Source organism: Haplochromis burtoni, unplaced genomic scaffold (assembly GCF_018398535.1).
Source record: "Haplochromis burtoni strain Fernald_Lab_line unplaced genomic scaffold, NCSU_Asbu1 Contig_97, whole genome shotgun sequence".
NCBI lineage: Eukaryota > Metazoa > Chordata > Actinopteri > Cichliformes > Cichlidae > Haplochromis > Haplochromis burtoni.
In genome coordinates, this window is record NW_024582458.1 from 231,808 (window position 1) to 248,232 (window position 16,425).

The 16,425-nt window shown below is 41.1% G+C and overlaps 1 protein-coding gene across 3 annotated transcripts in view; it reads left to right on the forward strand.

Moving 5' to 3' along the window:
* Nucleotides 1-16,010, forward strand: part of slc41a1 (solute carrier family 41 member 1) — a 29,366-nt gene extending 13,356 nt beyond the window's left edge. For all 3 annotated transcript variants that reach the window (XM_005933492.2, XM_005933493.3, XM_042222890.1), the window contains exons 4-11: nucleotides 1,857-1,928; nucleotides 5,220-5,364; nucleotides 7,255-7,401; nucleotides 8,328-8,475; nucleotides 9,037-9,116; nucleotides 9,448-9,582; nucleotides 11,393-11,541; nucleotides 11,686-16,010. In XM_005933492.2, the coding sequence (XP_005933554.1) occupies nucleotides 1,857-1,928; nucleotides 5,220-5,364; nucleotides 7,255-7,401; nucleotides 8,328-8,475; nucleotides 9,037-9,116; nucleotides 9,448-9,582; nucleotides 11,393-11,541; nucleotides 11,686-11,871 (1,062 nt within the window). In that variant the 3' untranslated portion in view covers nucleotides 11,872-16,010. The remainder of the gene's footprint in view (nucleotides 1-1,856; nucleotides 1,929-5,219; nucleotides 5,365-7,254; nucleotides 7,402-8,327; nucleotides 8,476-9,036; nucleotides 9,117-9,447; nucleotides 9,583-11,392; nucleotides 11,542-11,685) is intronic.
* The last annotated feature ends 415 nt before the right edge of the window (nucleotides 16,011-16,425 follow it).

A 16,425-nucleotide genomic window follows, 5' to 3' on the forward strand; every position in this document is an offset into this window, starting at 1 on the left:
CACACACACACACACACACACACACACACACACACACACACACACAGCTAAGGATTTGGCATCATTATCACACATCATCACATAACGCCAGGCTATGTTTCTGAGAATTTCTGTGTGTCGTCTGTGTACTCTGTCAGTTTACATGTTGTTCTAAAGGGAAATGTGGTTAGGAAATTCAAAAGCCTTTTTATTGCATCAAGATATATTCTTTGAAACTGAGGCTCTTATATTATGCTCCAAGGTTTTAAAGAAAGTCATATGTGGAGTTGCACAGCTGTTTGGCTCAGTATTATCCGTTTCCCTTAAACCTTCTTATCAGCATTCGTGGCAATCTTCCCACTCTGAGTGACAGCACGGCTGTCGTAGCAGCAGGCGTGCACGCACATACTTACTGATGGGCGTGGCGTGACTCTAATGCTTTGTATCTGGCAGATGCACGAGTTATATTGACGTACATTGCTGCACACTTGATTGTCATGTAAGACCAGTTGTTTTAGTGCCAGATTAACTGGATGCTGCTAGACTACGTGAAATGTAAGGCATAGAGACCATCCTGCTGTTTCTCAATCCTGTTTTGTTTTGTTTTTTCATTTAAATACTTTGGTATGTGGTATGTGCCTTTGATAGGCAGAGCGGGTGAATTCCAGTCTGTGTTTTGTTAGGTCAAATAATCTAGCAGCCACAAACACGAGAGTTGTTCCGGTGTTTGGAACTTTCAGTTGTCTGATCTCAACCAAAAGTTGTGAGGTGTTTTGTGGATCATTAGCCAAAGACAGACACCAATCGCGCAAATGCTTTTGATAAAACAGTGCTTTGTCGTCTGCAACACCAGAATAACACCACCAGCCACTGGACAATGCTATTTTCTGTTAAAAACATTTTGAGTAGCTCTTCGAAAATGTTCTTTTTTTAGATTTATTACAGCTAGCGTCTATTTAAATCTCCGAGCTCTGATTTGTTCTCACAAGTTCGCACTCAGGACACAAAGAAAGTAGAACAGATTGCACTTATAAAAGAAATACCTGACAACTCTAACAACCCTAAAGGTTAATCAGTCAGTTAGAAGAGCATACACAGGCGCTTTGTGAAGCTATGTTGTCTGAATCAAACCACCACAATACCAACCACACACACACGCCTACTGGTGAAAGCATCTCTATGGGTTCGGCTGTGGATCTTCACCAATCATTTAAACTATATTCAAGTAGAAACATTAGTACAAGTTCAGGGAAAATCACTTTAACGAGTGATTAACAAACACTCTGGCAGAGGATAAATGTTAGAGACAAAATTAAAGGTGAAAGCCATATCTCACGTGGCATTACACTAAATTCACAGATTAGGTAACACAAAATATTTAAAGCTCTGGAAGCTATCTTGAGTCATGCAGTGGGATCATGCAGTTCATACACTTTTCAATGAAGAACCAAGGATGAAGTGATATCCTCACGAGCGATTTTCATGTATCCAGCTGTCTCCCTTCCTTCTGCATATGCAAACGAGCGAGGACAAAGAGGAAGAGGAGATTGTCTGTTTGTGTCCTCTCACTGTGGATGGGCATTAGGATCATTGATCTGGGTTCACAGTAGCCCACTGTAGCCACTTGATGCACAAGACCATCAGTGTGTGTGTTTAAGGGTGTGTATGTGAAAGAGCAGAGATGAGATAAGTGGAGTCGGCCGCAGGGTGGGGGATCAGATCAGAGTGTCTTTGTCCAGAGAACTGACGCCCTATTGTTCTGATGGGACCAAGAGGCAACAGACTGTGAACACTCTGTATCCCCCCACGCACCCACAAACACACACAGCTACTTACACACGGTCATGATAACGTTTTCGTTCTTATGTGTTTTTCAGGCTAATATTGGGCACATGGACACAGCCAAGGACATGTGGAAGATGATCATGGGGAACTTGGCCCTCATCCAGGTACAGGAAACACAATGAAGACTGCTGTCACGGAGCATCTTCAACCATGTTTACATCCATTAAACAGACCAGTCTCATAATGAGACCACTGAAATGCATTATAGTACAAGTGGAATCATGTCGTAATACTCAAAGCAGCAGCAAAGTTTTAAAAAATCTCAAACTGAAATCAAAATATTTTGAAACAGAATATAAAAGATGGGTTTAAAATTAGGTCAGTGCACTGCCTTAACAGCTTAACATTCATCAGGTCCCTGCTGAACCACTTCGCGGTAGGACTAGGATTAGCTTGCATTTTAGCTACATGCTAAACAAGCACCAAAACTAGCTGTAACTTTTAAAATCAACCCTTTTGCATGCACCTAAACTAGGTTGTAGGATTACCACTGACTAATGCCATGCAGGAAAAAAAATCTATATAAGCATCTAGATGAGAACAGGTCACAGGTGACTTGGTAGATGTTAACAGGTTAAGCTTGCAGTGTTTCTGATGGCCACCAGGGGGTAGATTTCTCTGCTTGAAGGTCAAAAAAAAATATTTATTTTTTTTATTATTATTTATTTATTTTTAAGAACTTTATTTACAAACAACAGTATAACATACAAGGCACCATCATTAATCTGAATATGTAATATTCTCGGTTGAGCATTATAGTAAGAAAACAAACAAACAAACAAAAACCAATAAACACAAAGCCAAAAGAGTTAGCACAAAAAGAAAGAACAGTCATTGAAGAATTTGAACCAAAGGCAAAAAATAACATGAACAAAAAAGGGCAGTCATGATTATAAAATAGGGAGGTTTCTTTTTTAACATAGATTAAACTCGTTAAATAAAACAACAAGTTTATGAGCTTTCTTGTTATTCACAAGTTTCAGCGATTTAGCCCAGAGTTGAAAGTCATTCAGCCATCTGTTTATACATGGTTTAGCTTTAAAGTATCTGCATTTGTGAATAAAAAATTTTCCCATTAACAAAAACGTCCTAATCAACAAGTCAAAATCTGCATTCTCAGCAAGTATTCCAAATTTTATTACTGTCACTGTCAAGCTTGAAAGTCAAATTATTTGGGAGTTCAGAGGAAAAAGGCTCCTAGGTACTTTGCTCTGCTACCTCAGTAAACCCTTTTCTGATGTGTTTATGGTCCCTATCACTGATTTAAAGCCTTACTGTATAAAGTAAGATGATCGTTTTGTTGTGGTCCCCATAATACAGTCTGTCCTTTAACCCTCTCAGGCTCAAATTAAGTTTTTGTTGCTAATGCACAAAAGAATACCTGCAGTGGTACTTCTGAGTAAAATAAACTCGTAAAATATGTATGTGGGGTAATCAGGTTGTTAGCTTTTACTTGTTGCCAATCTGCATCGTCTGCCGTGAGAGGGTTAACCCAAATGTACAGTGTTTCACATTTATGTCGCATTTCAGGAAGCCAGTTATAGACAGGTATACCAGCCTGTCTGGAAAAGCTTGTTGCACGAGTTATTGCACACAGTAAACACACTGACCAGTCACTACAGAGCACAGTAACATTTGTCGAAGAGATAGGGGTTGACCTCACGTTCAAAAGGATCGAGACAGAACAGACATGTCAGTCGAGTATGGTCTATTTTGTGCTTGATTTACTTGCTCTCACTGCAGCCAAGCTGCATGTACTCGGCTCTTTATATTAGTTTGCAGTGTGTTTTTATTTATTGTACACAAACAAAGGCATGAAAATCTCTTTATTGCTTAAAGTCTTTGTTTGGTCTCTCTTGACACAGACCCCGACCCTAGTAGTTTGCAGTGATGTGAGCTTATAGTTATATAATACCTGGTGAGTCCTTAGTTCCTGGAACACTAAGCCAGTGTTGGCCGATGCTGTCACAACTTTCTATCTAGGGTTATCTTGCACTCACATTCGGTCACCGTGGTGCTCTCCAAAGGCGGTTACACTGGAAACTGCTTCATATGATTCTGAGAACTCACACTGAAACAGATAGCGAGTGTGCACCATAGCCGCCGTGACATTACTCATTGATTTGTGAACTCCACACACAAGCCTCCACTTTACCTTTATGGCAGTTACTATCTTTTTTTTTTTCTTTTTTTTGGAGCCAGAAGTGACCATATTTAGACAAGAGGGAGGCATGCTACGCTAACATTAATACTAGCATTGTGAAGATACCACCTTTAGCAGCAAAAACTTCAGGTAACTGTTTTCTGTGTAAATTTAACAGTCTGTCACAAACCATTCTTCCTTACAGTCTTTGTCACGTTTCTCTTAAGGTCCCACCACAGCATCCAGTCAGGTTGAGCTCTGACTGGGTTATTTTCAGCCATTCTCTTGAAGATATGTTGGCTTGCTTGGGATGATTTTCCTATTGCAAGACCCGGTTTTTGACCAAGTTTTATTTGGTGGACGGACAGATAGATTTCCCAGATATAGCAATGTGTATTGTTGCTAAACATGTCCACTTTTGTCTGCTCTGTCCAAAGCACATTGCGTTGTGTGGTTTGTTTGGATGCAAGTTTGCAACTCTAAGCCACGCTGCCATTTTCTTTTTAGAGAGAAGATGCTTTGTTCTGGCAACTTTCCCAGACAAGCCATACTTATTTAGTCTTTTTTCAATTGTACCGTCACGAGCTGTAACATTTAACATGCAAACTGAGGCCTTCTAGAGCTTCTTGCTGTTTCTTCGAGCCCTGCACGGTCTGACCTTGGGATGAATTTGCAGGAACGTCCACTCCTGGGAAGGTTGTAACATTGTGTTAACATACATGTGAATGCCCCAAACCAGCAAACAGCCAGAGATTCTGTTTATATGGAGGTACATTTCACATTTGCTGATGGTCAGTTAATCAAGTCCATTCTGTTGGCAGTATTTGGCTGCTAGTTAGTCTCTTAATTCCTATGGAAGAGTGATCTTAGATTTTCACAGACTACATAGTCCTGTGTAGTCTGTGAAAACTTTCTTTTTTGATAACTGTACTTATTGTTCTGTAAGAATAGTAATAATACACACCTTCCTTCCCACTCAGTCCTTGGTTGAATTAGAAAGATGGTAGATAATGGACCAGCCCTTCAACAGTATTTGATGATGATGATGCTAAGAATCCCTCCTTGACTTTGAGAAGCAGCCTGTAATGTTACTGTATGTATCAAGAAGATGAGGTCAAAAATTGTATATTGACTGACTGAAATATGCTTATATGGGCCATAATAATATTCATCGGGAGTTTACATGTTAGCTGTGAGTCATAGCAACAAGAACTATCTTATGGTAAATCTGTATATGTGTGTTTTCACCCAGGTCCAAGCCACAGTAGTGGGGTTCCTGGCCTCCATAGCTGCTGTGATCTTTGGCTGGATCCCAGAGGGACACTTCAAGCTGGGCCATGCAGTGCTGTTGTGTGCCTCTAGTGTGGCCACCGCCTTCATCGCTTCTCTGCTGCTAGGTATGGTCACCAGTTGGGAAGTGAGGGGTGTTCACAGGGCTACTCATCAGTCACGTCAGGATTTTATGTGACTCTCAGTGCTAATTTGCCATCATTAGCAAGACTTTTTCACTCAAGTGCTGTTTAAGCTCTTGATAGTTACAACTAGAAGAAGAAGAAGAAGCTACATTTAGCGGCCTCTTTGTTCACAAGTGGTCACCACAGCAGGTAGCTCCACGAGTTTGATTTGACAGATTTCTTTAGTACCTGATGCGCTTCGTAGCACCACCGTAAGGCACATGTGCCTCCTTCTTGAACCTCAGCTCTTTATTTGATAGGCAAACGTGTGAACCACTCTATAGGGTGGCTATAGCTCAGCTTGTCATCTACTGATCAGAAGGTTGGCGGTTCGATCTGTGGCTCCTCCAGTCTGCATGCCAAGTATCTTTGGGCAAGATACTAACCCCAAATTGCTCTCCGATGTGTTCATCGGAGTATGAATGGTAGTTAGGAAGCACTAAGAAACTTAGAAGACAATGCTGGTGTGATTGGGTGAATGTGGCCTGTTGTATACAGTGCTTTGAGTAGGCTACTCCGGGAGAGTAGAAAAGCACTATATGAGAATCAGTCCATATACCATAGTTATCTACACGAAAAAGAGTTGATAAATAAGTTAACCTTATTTTGCTATCAGTTAGATAAGACGTCTTTAGTGTTAGCCCCTTTAGTAGTAGTTTATGGTACTTTTTATGTTATTTTCTTTAATATGATGTGCCAAAAGTTCACAAAAAATATTGCCTTTGGCTAAGGTGTATAATATGGTACATGCATTAGTAAAGTGCAATGAAAACATGCTTTGCAAATAAATTGTGTGTAAATAAGCATGCCAGCATCCACAGAAGAAATAAGAATCTCTTATCAATGAAATGCCTTAAACTAAAATAAAACTAAAGTATTAGTTATCTGGATAATTCTAATAGATTGAACTGGTCAATGTTTTGCTGGCCTTTGTAGTATGTAGGATTAAATGTGTAATATTTGGATGTAGCTGCTATAATAGTCCCAACATGCTACCATGGCTCAGTGTGTTAGCATGCTTTATGCAGATTAGTACTAAACACAAAGTGTGAAATGGCAAACATTTGAAAATTTTGGTGAGATCAACATTTAAGTGACAAACATGACAGTTCATCCTGAGGTATCTATACCCAGGTACATGGAAGTCGTATCCATATTTGTTATATCTGAACAAAAACCTTTAATATGTCCAACCTCATAGGTCATCAGGGTTCATTCTGTGTGCACCACAAATCTCCATCTAGCAAATATAAGAGCATTTCAGTAAAACCCACAAACTTTAAAGTAGCACCAGCTGAAAAGTTGGGTGATAGGTTTCGGTAGGTTTCTTACTCTGGGGACAGCGGATGTCAGTTGTTGTTGAGAACTTTCAGTCTGAACCACAGTGGTGGACTGATCACACATTCCTGGAACCATGCTGACAACATCAGATTGCTTTATAGGTGCAGTCGTCATGTTTTTGCTGGCTTTCATCAGCTCAACAACTACGTTTGAGTGAAGCTGTTTTCGAAACTGTTTTTCAGACAAAACCATTTTTTTTGTTGCTGTTTTGTTTTTGCTATAAACCAACATGAGCTGTCTGTGGTTGCTGTAGGAAAGAACCTTAAACATTTTAGATATGCAGAAACATTGTGCTGGCTCTTACTCCCACATACTGTTTGTAACCAGGCTTTGTATTTGCCAAAGTCAGTTCCTTTAAGGGAAATAAAAGAATCCCAATTGAGCAATCAAGCATCAAAATAACTCTTTTTGTTTTTTTAAGTGAGTACTGTTGGACAGTTAAGAGCATTGTTGCCTTCTGTGTTGTGATGCCTCTGATCTAAAATCTCACAGGCCTCATCATGATCGGCGTGATTGTTGCATCCAGAAAAGTCGGCATCAACCCTGACAATGTGGCCACGCCCATCGCTGCTAGCCTAGGAGATCTGATCACCCTGTCCCTGCTGGCAGGCATCTCAACAGGACTCTACAAAGAGCTAGGTAACGGAAATGACGAGCATACCCACAGATCTTTTTGCTTTTTCCATTTGAAAACAGGTGTGCGATTCATTATTTTACCTGGATGTGCTCAATAAGGTGGTTTGAATAGTGGATACTTGCCGTCTCAAATTCTCGCATGTGCGTCAGTCTTAAACTGAGCCTCTGATTCGCAACTAAAGGTAACTCCCAAATTCCGACAGAATCATTTCAACATTATTTTGATAGTTGGTAGATCCATCAAACAGCTTCCAGAGTCTTCTTTACCTTTGAAGTTATTAAAGAAAAGGGAGCGGCATGAGTAGAATGTATGAAATGTTGCTCTGCTTTTGGTAAATAAGGATGAAAGCCGCCCACACCTACTCTCGCTGTGTTCCGGGGCAAGAAACTCCACAGCTGTGTGGCTGTATTGTTAGCGCTGTGATAGCATCTTCACCGGCAGCACACCCAGCTCCATCGAGCTCCCTGCTGTTCCATCATTTGCACACCACAGACAGTGACAAACACTGAGTGTGGAGTAATCCTGTAGCTCTTTAGTCTGTCAGAGAATCTACAGACTTCATAGTCTTACTCACTGCTGCTTGTTGAGCTTATTTGGGATATTTTGGCTTAGACACTCACAAACACGGCTGGTGTCTGGGTGTTGTAACCAGCCTGTGTACTTAATGTGCTGTTTGTGGTGCTTTGTAATCTCCTGCATTGTTAGTCAAGCTGCAGTACTGCCTTCTGCAGGAAAGGCCATGATTTAACGGTAGTCCAAATGAAAACAGTCAAAATTTGCCAGTGTGTGATTTATGTTGCATTTCAGTCACGTCCAGGGTGGTTTTTTATAGAATTCTCAGAAAATAAAAAAATGAAATATTTGTTATGTCAAAATATGACGAAGATGTTCCTACTAAAGCATCAATATCTTTTTTCCCCCCATTCAGAGTACAATGATTATGCCAACCCTCTAGTGTGTGCAGTTTTTGTGGCGATGTGCCCACTATGGGTGCTGATAGCCAGGAAGATCCCATCCACCAGAGAGGTCCTTTACTGCGGCTGGGAGCCAGTCATCATCGCCATGGCCATCAGCAGGTAGGATGTGCTTGCTTATGTGGATTTTTAACTCACAGTGCTGCCTTTGTTTTTCTCAGTTACTATTGCTGTATTCACTGATGATGTCACAGAGCCTACCAACAACCTAGGCTCCACACCATCCCAGACCCCGATCCTCAGAACAGGAGAAAACCCCATGAGGCATCTTTTTGCACATGCAGGAGTCTCCCCCTGCTGGCCATGAGGAAGACTCTACAGTTAGGGTGCTTAGGTTTTCTTTTTAGGCTCAGGGCTGAATCCATCAGAATATATTAAATTAATAAATAAAACTTTAAATATGTTTTTGAGTACATTTACAGTCTATATAGTTCAATTCAGTTTTATTTATACAGTGCTAAATCACAACGAGGGTTTCCTCAAGATTCCTCCAATGTGTTCCACGGGATAACGGATTATAATGTATACGAGATTACAGATGGGTCCTTAAGTGTTTTAAATGTCTGATTGTAGTTCTCTCTTCTCAGTTTACCCATGTTTTTGTATGGTAAATAGCAGTATGTTCACTTTTTGTTCACTTTTTTGCTTGTGTGTGTCTTTCAGTGTCGGTGGTCTGATCCTCGACAAAACTGTCACCAACCCAAACTTTGCCGGCATGGCTGTCTTCACTCCAGTCATCAACGGTGAGCAGTCAGAGAACAAAAGTGTACAAAAGAGGTGGAAATAACAACCCTCAATATGCCAACTAGTAAAACAACAAATGCAGAGAAATCTGTTGGAACCAATTAAATTGTGTATTTAGAGCTGTTGCTGTGCTCACCCATCTGTGTCATGTAACAGTGACACACTGACTAATGCCTGCCAGAGGAAGCATATGTGCACTGCGGTAATACTAACCGATGGAGCTGGCATGGCGCCGTGTTCTTGCACGGCTAAAGGCCAGCTCCACAATACTCGACTGGAGAAATGTTTTTGTTAGTACTGAGGTTGATTTGTCATGTTTTCATGTGCCAGGTGTGGGCGGTAACCTGGTAGCAGTTCAGGCAAGTCGAATCTCCACCTATCTACACATGAACGGTATACCCATGGGGGATCCCAACCCAGCCCCCAGGAAGTGTCCCACACCCTGCACTTCCTTCTTTGGTTCCAGTAAGTTATCAGGCAGCAGTGGAATAAATGTTCCACTGTCCCCGCCCACTCTTTATCTCATACAAACAGTTTTTTCCATACGGAGGGTGTATTACAAGTGAGACTACTGGCTATATTGAGCTTAAAGTGTTTTCTGTGTGATAAGAGTCACTCTTTTTTACATTATGCTGACAATGTAACCTGGGCGGGAGCAGGCTATACACAGAGTTTAGTTTAAAGTCAGGTGGAGGTGCTGCGATTTTACTGATTCTTTTTTTTGCAGCGTATTTTAAGAGCAATACTGATTCTTTGTTGAGGAAGTGTAGAAGTTGTTAAGCCCTACCTTAGTAAAAATCACTGAATGAAGTGCAAACCGTGTGTTGCATTGTCACAGGAATGTGCATGTATTCATTTGGTTATAGAGAAAATATATAAAATGATTTTAGATTTTATTCTAATGTGCGGTTAAGTCTTATTTACACCGCTGAGATTGCAGCTACTAAAATAGAAAACACACACCAGGAATACCTGCTCAATCAATAACGTTATTTCACTTTCATCTGCTCACACACTAAAGTAATCTTTAATCTTTAAATGGGTCCCGTTTAAAGTTTCACAGGTCTGTCTGCTCAGAAATAAACAGCAGCACAGACAGTGCAGTCAGCCATAAAACGATTAACTTGCACTAAATCATCAGTTTAACATTTATCTGCAGCAATGACTTCATAGATTTTACTAGATCTTACTCATGTAGGTGGCACTCATGGGGATATTTGTGCAAAACAAGAGTAAAACCTGTAAAATGCATGTTTTCATATGGACACACACGGAGCTTGAAGCAGAAACCCCGGCTTAACAGAGACAGCTGATTACCACTGTTGTGATACCCGTCATCTACAACTTGGGCTTGAGGTTTTATCAAGACAGCAAATGCAAAGAAATCCTAACTGTGTTGGACTTCCTCATAGTTTATCCTTCAAGCCAGCTCGTGCAGGGCCCAGTTTGATGTTACTATTTGATATCAGGAAATCCATTAGATAATTATAATGAGGTGCATCATGACTGCAATTAAACAACAATGAATTTAAAAATACTCCGGCTTCCTCCCGCCGTCCAAAGACATGCAGCTTGTGGGGATAGGTTAATTGGATAATCCAAATTGCCACTATGTGTGACTGTGCGAGTGAATGTGAGTGTGAATGGTTGTCGGTCCCTATGTGTTAGCCCTGCGACAGACTGGCGACCTGTCCAGGGTGTACCCCGCCTTTCGCCCTATGACAGCTGGGATAGGCTCCAGCGCCCCCCGCGACCCTGAAAAGGATAAGCGGAAGCGAATGGATGGATGGATGGATGGATGAATTTAAAAATACTGCAGACATAAAATGACCACCAAAAAACTGTAAGTAACTTAAAGTCAAAATAATGACAACAAAGAGGCAAAACAGAGGAAAGATCGAAAAAACCCACAAAGCAACAACAGACAAAGTGAGAAAGCACGGACAGCGAGACAAAATAACTACGAACATTTAACAAACAAAGAAAACGGCAAAGCCTCAACAAAGGGAAAACAACCACGAAGTCACAAATTGACAACAGAGACAAAACAACCACAACAGTGTGTCAAAGAACCATTAAAAGACAAACCAACTATGAAAAACAAAACTATTTTAAAGAATTTCAAAGAAAACAAGTACAAAAATAACCTTAATGACACAGCCTTGTTGGCATGTCCTGTTCCTGCTTCACAGGAGAGTATTTTCCAGTGTTGTCCAGCGTTTTCCATCATGCTATCGCCTGGTATGTAACTCGTGTTCGTCTCTCTCCATTCCAGCTGTGAACTCCCGTTCAGCCCGTGTACTTTTCCTGCTGGTTGCCCCAGGGCACCTCGTCTTCCTCTACACCATCAACTCCCTGAGGGGGGGACACACCACCCTCACACCCATCTTCATTACCTTCTACCTGTTTGCTGCACTACTGCAGGTACAGATATGTTTGTACATCATTTTACAACATTGTAAGGGTGTCGTTGAGGAATTCTGAAATATTGATACTTGCTTCTTGGTTATGACATACAAATATTATGTAAAAATCATTGTTCACTAAATCTGGCTATGCTTTCTTCAGGTCATGATCCTCCTCTACCTGGCAGACTGGATGGTCCACTGGATGTGGGGTCGGGGCATGGACCCTGACAACTTTTCCATCCCGTACCTGACCGCCCTGGGTGACCTGCTGGGGACTGGCTTCCTAGCCCTGTGCTTCCACTTGCGCTGGTTCATCGGGGACAGAGACACTAACGCGGGCAACTGAATGCATGCACAGATACACGCGCTCACACACACACACACACACACACACACACACACACACACACACACACACACACACACACACACACACACACACACACACAACTTAAATCCTTACTGTATCCTTGCACGCTCGAGCAGTGACGAACATCACTCGCATTGCCTGAACACTGAAACTGGACATCTACAACGAAAGGGCTAAACTGACTGACGGTGCATATAGTGCACGTAGCATTTCATCTTCAGGATATCAGGACACTGTTGCTCAGCAGCAGCCCACAAATCCACCTTAGAGAAAATGGAATGTCTTCACCTCAACCACGCAACAAAACCCCACCAGTGATGGATTCATTACTCCACCGTTATTTTACTTAATGAGTCCTGCCACTTTTGTTATCATACCATTGACAATGATTGTTATTGTTCAAAAAGATGCATTTGATAGCTGATATATGAATGGATATTTGTTCTATGTGCACGGCCAGTCCTCATTATTTTCAATGGGAACATTCGCCGTCTTGTTTTTAAAAGCATTTAACACTTGAAACCTTGACAGAAAAAAGACAGCAAAAAGAAAAAACATCCAAACAAGCCTAGAATGCATAATCACCAAGTGCTACTTCACGTATATAGAATGATAATTATATGAGATCTAATGGAAAATCTGATTTACTAGAACCTATAGGACTGTCCTCCTAGTAGGGAGCTCTTTTAGGGGGTTTCACTATAGGAGACTGGACCACCAACTAGCTAAATCCCTTTTTAACATTGTTTCCATGGGTGGATGGCTCCATTTGAGTCAGGGTGTGAAAATGAAGATGTGAGGCTTTGTTTTCCGTAGCTGTTCACACCCATTTCTGGCATTTAAAATAAGGACTACCAGACCTGAGGGGAGTCCAGCACTTCAGACAGTCACTATAACAATGGACTCGTCTCTTAGTTTTAACATGATGTGTTGGAAATCACATAATTAGTTTATTTAGCCGTGCTGTCCTCACAGGTTACACTGCTTCCATTGTTGGCCAACTGTGCTCATAAAACATCCTTATTCACAGAAAAAACAAGCAAATACACTTAAGAAAAAATAAATATGTGTGTAATGGCTGTGTGACTGTCAGTCAGGAGTGTATCAAAACTCAACTCCCTCTGACCTTGAGCTCCACTTGTGGTGCCAAGAAGTCAGCAAAGGTCGAACTGTACCCTGAGCAGTTCCAGGTGAGAACAGCACCAGTGCCCCTGTATGTAAGCTTCTGCCAACTTTCTACTGAACAAACAAAACGTTTGTTGCTGTTTATCCCAAGCCAGGCTTTCAGTAAGTGACAAGAGGCTCAACACGCTGTAGTGCACTGGAACAAGCCTGCAGAGTTGGGACAGAGTCTGAAAGTGTGTTAAGTTGTCTTAGCCAGGCCGCCAGGTTATGCTGACTCGTGTTCAGTCTGGCACCAGATGAAAGGTAATGATGGCAGATATTTTGTGTGAATATTTGGCCGTACTAAATGTTTGGTTCCCACAGAGCAATTAGGCCACGTTAGGGTAGTGAATTAAGGGACAGCTCAAGGAACTGCGTCAGGTCATAGGAGGATATGGGGAAGAATTTTAGTCAATTCAGATTCATGCAAATGTCAACATAATTTTCCAAATTCTTTGTAATTCTAAATTCGTCTGCCTGAAAACCCGGTGAGACTACACAATGAAGTCCCACATGTAGCAGTTAAATCTCCTGCAGAATTGCAATAATCAGGTGCAGCAAATTTGAGTTCTAACCCTTGACCCAGATAGAGTCATAGCTCACTAACCAGCAATAACCCTCTGCTACTATAAATTGCTGAATAAAAATGTGGTTTGGAGATTTCTGTAGTATAGAATAGTAACAGTAGAACTGGTTTTGTACGGCCATTGTGGAGTTTCCTGTGCTCCTTGTTCTTGGGCAAATTTCACCAGGAGACCTGGTTTTGTCCTTCCATTGAAATACATGCTAAGTTAGGTTAATACCCCCCGAGAAAAAAAAGAGTAATTCAAGACAAAAAAAAGAGTTTAACACTACAATAAGTTAATTAATTAACTTATTGTCATGATGCTAAAAGTTCACTAAGCCATCTAAGCTGTCAGTTAGCAATAGTTAGCTTGGTTTAAAAGAAAGAAAGTTCAGATTCTTTCAGACTCTCAAAAGCTTCCTATGTCAGTAATAAGTGACAGGAAATGATGGAAAGAGACCGTGGATGACATGTGAGGTCATAAGGCTGCATGTATGTACACTAACCTTAACCCCATCTCTGAGAACTTTTACCCCTTTCCAAGAACCTGTTTACTTACTGTCGGAAATTATGTTTATTACTATTAGTTATTAGTATATAGGACAGAGTCACAAAGCAGATAGCTGTTTTATGAAAGTATAGCTTGTAGCTTTCCTACAAATATAGGATTTGGGTGTGAAATCACATTGCCAATAGGAAACTGCTTTTCAACAAATCCCAGAACGTTGATTCTGTTGACCTGGACGTAGTGTTTTCAGATCAACGGCGACTTCTTCAGCCTCAGCTGACTGCAGGTTTCTCCAGCCTTGTAAACAGTATATTTGCACTGACTAACTCCTTTGTAACATAGTAGCTCTGTTTCTTTTGATTTGACTGCATTGGTTTGCAAAATGCCAAACTCTTCCACCTTTTTTTTCTCGAGTACAGACTAATGTTACCGTTCTACTGCTTGGTGTGATTGAGCACCGAGGCAGAATTCATTATTAGTTGTTACTTTTCCCCAGTTATGCCAAAGTGTGTATTTTCCCTTTTGTTTTTGAAATGATGTCTGATAATAAGGGAGGAAAGTGTTTCATAGGAGTAACTGAATACTATTTAACCACATTTTAATCATCATTGACATAATGAGAGAACTTTAGCGTGTGCCCCACATCCACACAACTGATCTGCCATCAGCTAACTCTGTATTCAAGGGCTCGCAGGTGAGGAGGAGAATGAAACGGGAAGTGGTGAGCCATGTTGACAGACTGTATCGAGTGCCGGTGTCAGTCCAGGAGAAACCTGCATGTGATGCTTGACTTAACTGTTTCCAAAGGGGGCCAGCAGAATGCATGTGCAGGGAACATGGTGTGAATGTGCAAAACTTGATTATTGTATCTGTTTAAAATCTTTGATCTCATGATGTTTTTTAAAGTGTCAATTATGTTAAAATTGTGATTTTTTTTCTTTGTTTTCCTTTAATTCTTTGCCTCCTTTCTTCTTAACGCTTCATCATTATAGTTTTTTGTCATGAATTTGATCAAACAACCACTGTAAACACTGTCTCCCAGCTGGTCAAATGCAACATTGTACTGTAATCTGCAAAACCGCCTCCAGAGGGCACTGCAGGGATTCTTCTAACTGTACATCTCCTGTGTGTGTCCTCTGGATTCACATCCTCAGCTGGAGTGACATCATTGGTTTTGTCTGCTTTTCTACAGTATTTAACTTGTAAGAGTTGCACCCCTCCACTCAGTCTGTACCCTCCACTCTCTTACTGACCAGGTGCCAGCATTCTGCCTCGACGTCAATGGAAAGTTGTGAATACTTCAAAAATGGGGCATGTAATGCTTTATTTATTTTTAGAAACACACAAAGCAAATTGTACATACTATATTTATTCTATATATAAGGTTGTTTATTTTTAATTTTGGCTCAGTATCACGGTCACCATGTCTTCGTTCTATTCTTTGCTGAAGGCCAGTAGAGCTTTTTTGCACTCTCTGCGATAGAATTGCAGTGAGGCTAATGACTAGCACAGTGCCTAATACCTGTCCTTACACACCTCACACACACGCTCACGCGCCCTATCTCGCACAGGGAAAGCATACTTATGAGACATAGAATGGCCTTAACCTATCAGAGCCAAGCTCTATTCAGAATAACTAATCAGGAACTAGGTTCACCACAGAGTAGTGTCTGTTTATTTAGCTCTGATTTTGAAAAACAAAAAAACAACTGTACAATATGTTGATTATGTGTAATGTAATAATGATTTTATATGACGCTGCAGTGGAGATCAGTTCTTGTTCAGTTCGGAAGCTGGTAGACCCCCCAGCAAGTTGCTTTACACGGCATCTGGGAAGTCTGGGATTAGAAATAAAGAGTCCAACACACCTAAAGAAAACACAGAGTTCTCTGGTTCTTTGTCTTCTTATGAATCCAGATGTATCCTTCCCTCTATCTTACATTTCCAGCCTTTAAAACCCCCCACCCACCTGCTGCCTTGTTAACCTCAGTGCTTCGAATTGTTGAACCCCTGAACTCACAGGGAACCACGCTGACCCCCAGACTGCCATCGCTGACTTTAAATATCAGCTTTTGACTCTTAATGTCAAAATTATTTTAAACACATGGACAGTCTTACTGGGTCTGAGGTCTTTGTGTTCTCTGTGTGTTCCTTTTGTAAAAGCCTCCCTCTGTGAGGCAGGAGGAAGGCTTTCTTCCTGCAGGACTTTGTAAATTGCTGGAAATAAATAAACTATATTATTTCATACCATCCCTGTGTGTGTGTGTGTGTGTGTGTGTGTGTGTGTGTGTGT